Source organism: Larus michahellis, chromosome 7 (genome assembly GCF_964199755.1).
Source record: "Larus michahellis chromosome 7, bLarMic1.1, whole genome shotgun sequence".
In the NCBI taxonomy this organism is placed as follows: domain Eukaryota; kingdom Metazoa; phylum Chordata; class Aves; order Charadriiformes; family Laridae; genus Larus; species Larus michahellis.
This window is the reverse complement of record NC_133902.1, coordinates 1,693,437-1,701,567: the sequence shown is the minus strand read 5'-3', so window position 1 is coordinate 1,701,567 and position 8,131 is coordinate 1,693,437. Positions and strand designations below refer to the sequence as shown.

The window sequence follows — 8,131 nt, the reverse complement described above, 5'->3', positions numbered from 1 at the left end:
AACAGATTTGTCCTATAGCTTGCTACTTAGGAGAAGAGCCCGACCCCCCCTGGCTGCCCCCTCCTTTCAGGGAGCTGCAGAGAGCGAGAAGGTCTCCCCTCAGCCCCCTTTTCTCCAGGCTGAACACCCCCAGCGCCCTCAGCTGCTCCTCACCAGACTCGTGCTCTAAATTTACACTCTTAAGCACTGCAGAATTCTCTCTCTGGCTTGTTCCCCATCACACCAGTGGCCACAGCCAGCCCGTCCTCAGCTGAGGGGAAGCGGCCATCCCTTCAGCTGCTGCCCTAAAACTCCTGCGGGAACAGGAGGGCTGCTCCTGCGGGAAGAGGCTGCCACATCCACGTAGTGCCTCGCTCTGCAATGCAAAGCAAGATGCTCAAAGCTGCCATTGCTTGAAGGCTTACCTAGGCTGCTTTAGGAATTAAATGGCTCACTGTGGAGGCAGGATATGCCGCTGTATTTGGTTAGTGTGGCTGGGAATGCAGAGGTGACTCAGTGTGTCCTAGAGACACATCTCAAACCTCTGAGGTGGCAGTCGTGCCTGCTGGAGCACTCTAGCAATATCTGCAGAAGAGTCAGTCCCATCATGGCCAAGGACCAAGGAAACTGTCAAATTTGACTTGAGTTAAGGGAAGGCCTTTTTGCCCCCCCACGCCACGGAAGAGGACCAGAAGCAGGGTCTTTTCGCACAATCTTGTTTTTTAAGAGACCTGCAAACATATAGGCAGAGAAAGTTGGGACAGCAGGAAAGAGAGTGAGTTGGTCTCACTTCAGGATGCAGTCTGCTTGAACTTGCTCTGAACTTTGTCAATACAGGAGACCTGACATCACATTCATTTACAGTATGTTTATTTCTCAGTGCATTACATGAAAGGTCTTTGGTATTTGTGGGTTCTTGAATACTGTTCCCACTCTGCTCTGTAAGAAAATGCTGAATACAAAACATTCCATATACAGTAACAAAACCCATAGCAAATAAAGAGAAATAGATATTTTGAACAATAACATAGCAATATGAAAACAGCTAAGTAACCATGCAAGAGGTGGAACAAACAAGTTGTGTTTACAACAAACATTAGAGCCTGCCATAAATGAGTTCATCGTGTCAGATGAGATTTATTCTTGCTCTAAGTTAAGAAATTACATGATTGCAAGATACTGCGTATGGCTGCCTTATAAAAGACCAAATGGTTGTAAAGCTTATTACAATGAGAGAAGCCGGGACCATTTGCACACATACGAAACACACTGATATAAATAAAAAAAAATACTGTGTAAAATAACTAGCGAAGAAGTTGACATTTCCTTCTATGGACGGGAATGTGCTTTGTGGACAATTATAGCACCTTTGAATTGCTCGGTTTCAATGCAATCACAGAAACTGTGAGTAGTTTAAACCCCTATACCACCAAACACCTGAATGGAATGTAATCTTGAATAAGACAGAGGCTGTAAACATGGAGGTGAATGGATTTCCAATAAATTGTATCGAGCGGTAATTCCGGAAGCTGATTGTCTTTCAGAAGCCTTTGTCACAGTGGTCAGGTTCCTACATTAAAATAGTTCATGGCAGAGACTGGGACTGAACCCCAGTCCCAGAGCCAAACTCTCCGAAAGCTGCTTTGAGCCCTGCGCTCTGCCCCCCTGAAAGCAGCACCAGTCCCTGCCAGCTGGAGAGCAGGATCTGATTATTATGGCCAGTTCCTCTCAAAATTGACAGCAAAATTACTGTGGAGTTTGGCGGGAGCAGGTGAGGGCTCTTCTCTGTAGTTTATTCCTATTTCCCTGCGTTGCTACCAATTCTTTACAGCAAGCGCACATCCGATACTCTGGAGAGAGGCGTTCTCCACCTCCCGGGAGCACCGGCTTGCTGGTCAGCGTCAGGGTGCACAAATTGCAAAGATTTTTGGTTGTGCAAGGTGCTGCTGCTGCTTCTGGTTAGCTCAAGGCAAGGAAAACGCGTTACCACTACCAGAACCGATCCAAGTCAAAAACACATTGGAACTCGAAGAAACATTAACAATTTCAAAAAAGTCTTAGGACAAAAAAGGAAAAGAACACACTATGGTATTGCACAGTATGCATGTAAGATAAAGCACTAAACATTTCAATTAAAATATATTTCTAAATGAGCACGCATTCGAAATAAATCCACTCTCTAAGTTACATAGACATGGCAAGATGCGTTATGTGCCCTGGCTAAAATGAAGCTTAGTATCCTGCCTAAGATGGAAAATGTGGTTGGAGTGGTTCACTTAGTCATGAGGATCATTAATGTCAGCGTGTGAGGCTGTGCTCACCTTTAAAACGTAATTAAACTGGGACTGCACAACAGTGTGGTCCAACCCTTGTGTAAGCAGAGAGGAATGGAACCCCAGCTGAGAGAGAAAGTCATTTGGTATGATCCTACCGTCACCCAGATTAAAGATACAGTACCGCATAAAAGAGAGATGTAGCTAAATAAAGCAAGAAGTGTGGGGAGAAAAGAATTACATAGCTCATACAGAAATCTGGAAAAGCCAATAATTAAAACCGTTGCAACCCAAACCTAACCAGTCTTTTGACAATTGACTTGGCAGGATTTATTGCAAACAATTTCCATTAAATTTCCTTTCATCTTGCCAGTAATGTCTTTTAAATAATTTTAAATCCAAAATCTTAGTCAATACGAATGCCTTGAAGAGAGTACTCATCAGCTAATGCAATAGCTTTGAACTCAGGCAGACAAACTTGGAGGAAGAAAAATTTCTCTTAATTCAGTGTGAAGGCTCCAGAACGTCAGGGAAGTGAAAACAGCCCTTTTGTACTCCCTCTTCTCCAAATTCAACCCTGTAGCTACAGGCCCAGTGAAATAAAATTTTGCCATTTCCCTTTTTAAAGATTGCTGTGGTTTAGTTTAGTTCCCAAAACTGCCATGAGGAAACTTTGTTAATGTGGCGAGCGACTACAGGTAGCACCAGCCTGCCCAGCGCACCCGTTCGGACTGAACTGTGATTTCTCCTCAGTCTCCAGGGCCTGATTTCCAGCACCCCCTGGTTGGCACACGGCGCTCTCGCCTGGAAGCCACCAGCTATGTCTTGTAATGTCCATGTCATCGAAACCAAAACGGTCCCTATTACAAAGAGGTAATCAAGTACTTCTCAATTCCTACATAGTAATCAGCCTGTAAATGGGAAAACACCTTTTTTGTGTGTGTTTAATTCTTCAATGGAAAGATTATTCCAAGAATATGTCAGAACAGCGGGGCATGGGCTGCTGTACGGCACTTTGGTCATTCACTAGATATTGAAAAGCTGAGCTGTTTGTATTTGTGGCAGTTTTAGGCCGAGAGCTGGTTGCCAGCCTTCTTTAAGACACTGATTTAATTCAGCATGTTTTATGCACATAATGTCATTATAGTTAGCACTGGATTAAAATTTAGTGCTGGGTTTGAAACTAAGATGCATTCATGAGGTTTTATTTCATCCTCCCCAAAGGATTCTGAATACAGGATGACTGTTTGAGGTCAGTAACCTTATTGACTCGGGTAGTTTTACCTGTTTCCTTGTCTTCTGACTGTATCACGCTCCAGCTGTAATTCGGAGCACGGGCAGGCAAAGGAATGCTGGAGCCTGAAGCATCAGCTCTCGCCGACACTCTGTGTTTGCTTCAAACGTTGGAGTCTTGGGGGAAGAGAGCACCCGATTGTACCTCGCCTTCAACTCCCCAAACTTTTGTAACACTTTGGTCTTGTTTCTTTGAAATGTTCAAAGGAAAACTTGAGCAGACGGAAGTACAACCTGCACTCCGTGGGTTGGCTGCTGAATGTGCTCCCCCCCGGCAGTAGCCAAGCAGTGCGGGGATTCAAAAGCAGGGCAAGTCAATGCGTTTCCTGCAGCCTCCAAGCCAGCTTAAACCAAGGCGGTTTGGTATGTAGCTGTGCAGCAGTAAAAAGCTTCTGTAGGAGGACAAGTTTCTGGTGCTTGCTCCACATCAACTTACACCAGTTCACCTGTTTTGAGACGGATGGTTGGATTTCTGAAGAACAGGGCCAAATAAAACATATGGTGAATTCAGTCATCCTGAAGTAGCCCGTAGCCTGTTCATTTCTGAAAATAGAATGTTCTTCAGAGGAAAGATTTGGATGTTCTGTTGTCTCTGTAGGTCTACAATGTTTACCGTGTATATGGAAAGTTAATTTAATGTGTGGCTAATGTTGGGCTGGCAGAGCTCCTTCATTTTTAGCATCATCTCCAGTGTACCACGTGCCTTAGGAAGATCACTTTGTGTGACAAGGGTTGCTGAATACTGGGACCACACAGTTATTGGTCTTTGTAACAGCTTTTGGCAGAAATATTGTAGCAGTACAGTTCGCCTTTTTCAGCTAGCTGTATCTTGCACTCGGAACCAGATAGAATGTGACCAGTTTACCTGACTTACGCCATAAAATGCCAAACACAAACTCAATTTGCTCACTTTTGTCCAGGGCTGAATTTGAAAAATGTCAGAATAAGGGGGAGGAGGGAAGGGGAATTAAAAAAAAAAGGTACCGTTGGTTCTGTTGATTAGTCTCACCCTTTCTAACACAAATCACTGTCTACGTGAATGGCATCAACTTGTCTGATTTGGTTTGCGCAGCAGGTGTAGTGATTCATCTGTCACTGAAGGGCAGGTTCAACGTCTTAACCCTGGAGCTGGGACTTCCCCCAAAATAAGAAGTTATTGCAAAAAGTAAAATGACTTTGTATTTAACTCCCAGTGCAAGATAAGCTCTTGACAAGGCTCTTAATTCCTTAGGCTCTGATTTGCCACTGCAGATTCAAATGGCAAGGATTTGCTCACAAGAAAAAAACAAAACAGCGTGAAAACATTTTTCCTTATTGATGTAGCATTAAGAAACTATTGCAAAATATCCTTTTCTGTGAATGGTTATTGCTACCACTTAAATTAATTCTCTCTGGATGTATGCAGAAGCTGAACACAATATGGGAAAATTCTCGTAGAATTCCATCGTACGACTGCTCTGTATTTTCACAGAAACAGTCTAATCTCATTGAAGATAGATGGAAAGTCAATGTTGCCATGAACATTTGCATCAAAAGTCCTTGCTCAGCCAACCACGAATAGAAATAACGCCACTCGCATGCAGTTAGCAACACGAAAAGCCAAGATTTTGATGCTAAAGTCCAAAGAGTAACCTGAACTTTCAGAGCAACAGTTCTAAATATTCTTTGAATTTTCCAGTTTGTTCTTTGCTTAGAAGAAACCCTTGCAGGTCATGCTTTAACGGCTGCGGAAGTGGTATCTTCAGCTGGAAGCCAGCACGGCACCACCACATGAAACAAAAGCAGATGCCACCAACTATACCAATGGACAAGGCTAAGGCTTGGCTTTGAGGCTGGATGGGATTGATTGTCTCAGCCAGTTAAGCAGCGCTTCAACTGAGTAACTTTCAAGGGCAGTGAGGAAACAAGGGGAGGATTAAACTCTTGAGACACGGTCAGGAGGTGTCACTTCTGTAGACAGCTTCTGAGGATACCTGCCATCTGGTATTCCAAAGGCAAAACAACAAAATCAAGAAGAATGTTGATAAGACCCTCTCTGAGCTATGGATAAGACATTCCCTGCAATAAGGGCGTAGCATTGGCCAGGTAAGGAAACCCAGGTGCCTACACTGCAGCCTCCTACCCACTTCATTGGCACTCTGCAATTAAGCACTGGGATACTGTATCTTTAACTGGTGAACAGGCACAGGGAACATACAGATGCTCCTACTTCATCCGATTGCTTCTCCTTTTGGCTTCACTGTCATCCAGCAGTGAAGAGAGGATCTGGTAGGCCTGCGGCTGCTGGGGTCCACCACGTTTGATCTTGATGCTGGTTCGCAGAGGGGAGCCGGGGATCACGTCTTGTCCAGAGCCTGGCTCAATGGAAGATAAAGAGTCTGTAAGGAGAGAAAGTCACGGGAGAGCGCTATTTAAAAGGGGAGGCTAAGGAAAGAGTAAATGGGCCCTTCTGAATGATACCTCTTCTGGAAGAATTGTCGTCCCTCCTGTTGTCTTTCCATCCAAGCAATTGTGGAGCTACGTTTGCTGCCGTCACGCTACTCCAATATTAGGTCTTTCCCCTCCGCTCTGTCTAAACTCTTTGGGGTAAGTACTCTTACTGCACGTGGCCTAGCGGGTCCTGTTCCCATTTGTAATTCCATTTATAAAGTGCTGTTTTTTATTGATTATAAATTTGCTCGGGCTATAGCTGCTATTCAGCATTGCCTACAGATTCCTGTTATCGAAGGATGAGGCCAAGTGGTCACTGGGAAGTGATGCTCCTGGGGATTTAAGTACCATTTCACTCCTTGTAAAGGCGGACATTTTGATGCACTGAAAAGATTGAACAAAAGGATTGATCCACCCTAGGCTACAGCCAAATTAGCAATAAAGCTGGGAATAAATATTAGCTGTCTGTTCTCCCAGCATGCCTTGGTAACACACACCTCCTCTTCCCACAGTGTCCTGCCCCAAGAAGCTAAATATACATTTAAGTACGGCCACTCTTCTATTTTCCCAGCAGTCAGCAACAGATGCTGATAACTCGATGCTGCCTCATCATTTTTAGAGCCCGAGTTTCTTCCTCCTTTTGCCGTCAGAGATGGACGTTTGCTTGTTTCCCTGCCAAGAGCCCAACCTCACAGGCCAGAGACCCAGCCTTGGTTTGATCCCACGAGGCAGCATTTCTGGTTGAAGCGAGCGTTTGGCTGCCGGAGGATTTGTGCTGCGTTCACTGGAAGTAAACGCTGCCAAACAATTTGGGCTTTCGTGTGTTCTGCTGGGCTGCGCTCTACAGTTTGCCAGGCCAGATAATCTCAAACTGCCCTCCCAGCACAGAGAAGAGGTTTGTTTGCTGGTATGTTTTGCCTTGTTGCTTGGGTGGCTGTGGTTTTGGAAACCACACTGATTGTGAAGTTTCTTCGGAAAATGAGAGCATGCGATTGGCATTTCTGCGTGGGTCTTTAAACTGGGCTGAGCTGGGCTGCCCGGGAACCTGTGGTCAAATCCTTAACACCTCCGATGGGAACACGACCAGATAGTTGGCGCTGGGTGATTTAAACCTGTGTGGTGCCTTTCAGTGCAGGGAGGTCTGTGCTCAAGGAGATTCTGTTTTTGTTATTTTATGTCTTTTTCTGGTTTGTGTTTGTTGTTTTTTTTAACCATATACACATACAGGGATGAACATAATTGCACAAGGAAAAAATGCCTTACTTTCCAAGTTCTCTTTTTAAACAGTATTTTTGTAGGGCCTAAAATATGTCTTGAGTTAAAGAATGCAACTATCTCAAAAGCACAGAGTAAAAATATAATTATCTCTAGTTATTGGATATAAAAGGAATTATTTAAAGTCATACAATATAGGTGTTTAAATATGGCCTTAACTACACTGTACAGTTTAAGAACATCCATTTTGCCGATGCAGTTCCACTGGTATAGAAGTGTACATGGGTAAAAATAACTCGTCTCCATCCCCAATAACAGAAAATACATTTATGTCAGTAAAGACGGTTTCCAAAGTGACTGTTTCAAAATGACAGGAGCGCATGCCTTGTTGCTGCTGTATTGCCAGACAGACAATGTAGAAAATGGGTAAACTAGGCAGTTCTGCAGGGGCAAAGTTGTGTGAATTCCTCCAGTCCAAGCCCCAGTGTCTATACAAGCTTCCTGAAGAGATGATTTTTTGCTTTACACCCGTAATAAATGACGGTACAAAGTAAAAGACAATGGAGGGCCAGGCCCTGGGTCCCGTAAATACACTGCACTGTGCTTATGGACTGGGGAACCCAGTTCTCTCTCTTACCCGGAGAACCCAGCAGCTAGGCACGGACGGCTGCCTGGGTAATCTACTGGGCATCCTCCTGGTACCTCCGCCATCTCAAAGCAAAGAAGCATAAAACCATCTTGTCCTGCCCTTGGTCTATCAAATCCAATGAAAATATGAAGCAAACTAGGATTAATGCAGACGTAAGGTCAGGGTGACTGTGGTTAAATCATGGGTTCATGATTCATGATTTCCCAAAAAGCTTGAGCTGTTGCTGCCTATTGCTTCTGGAAATGGTAGGTTGGGCCTCTAAAAGACACAAGGCCAGTGAAGGACGGAGAGT

General features: G+C 44.4%; 1 protein-coding gene across 9 annotated transcripts in view; it reads right to left on the bottom strand.

The window, feature by feature from the left end:
- Positions 1-834: 834 nt before the first annotated feature.
- The window catches only part of COL26A1 (collagen type XXVI alpha 1 chain), a 181,560-nt gene continuing 174,263 nt past the window's right edge, over positions 835-8,131 (bottom strand). For 8 of the 9 annotated variants that reach the window (XM_074595064.1, XM_074595065.1, XM_074595063.1 and 5 more), the window contains one exon: positions 835-5,923. In XM_074595064.1, coding sequence (XP_074451165.1) covers positions 5,751-5,923 — 173 coding nt within the window. In that variant the 3' untranslated portion in view covers positions 835-5,750. The remainder of the gene's footprint in view (positions 5,924-8,131) is intronic. The other variant, XM_074595058.1, reaches the window with a different exon arrangement.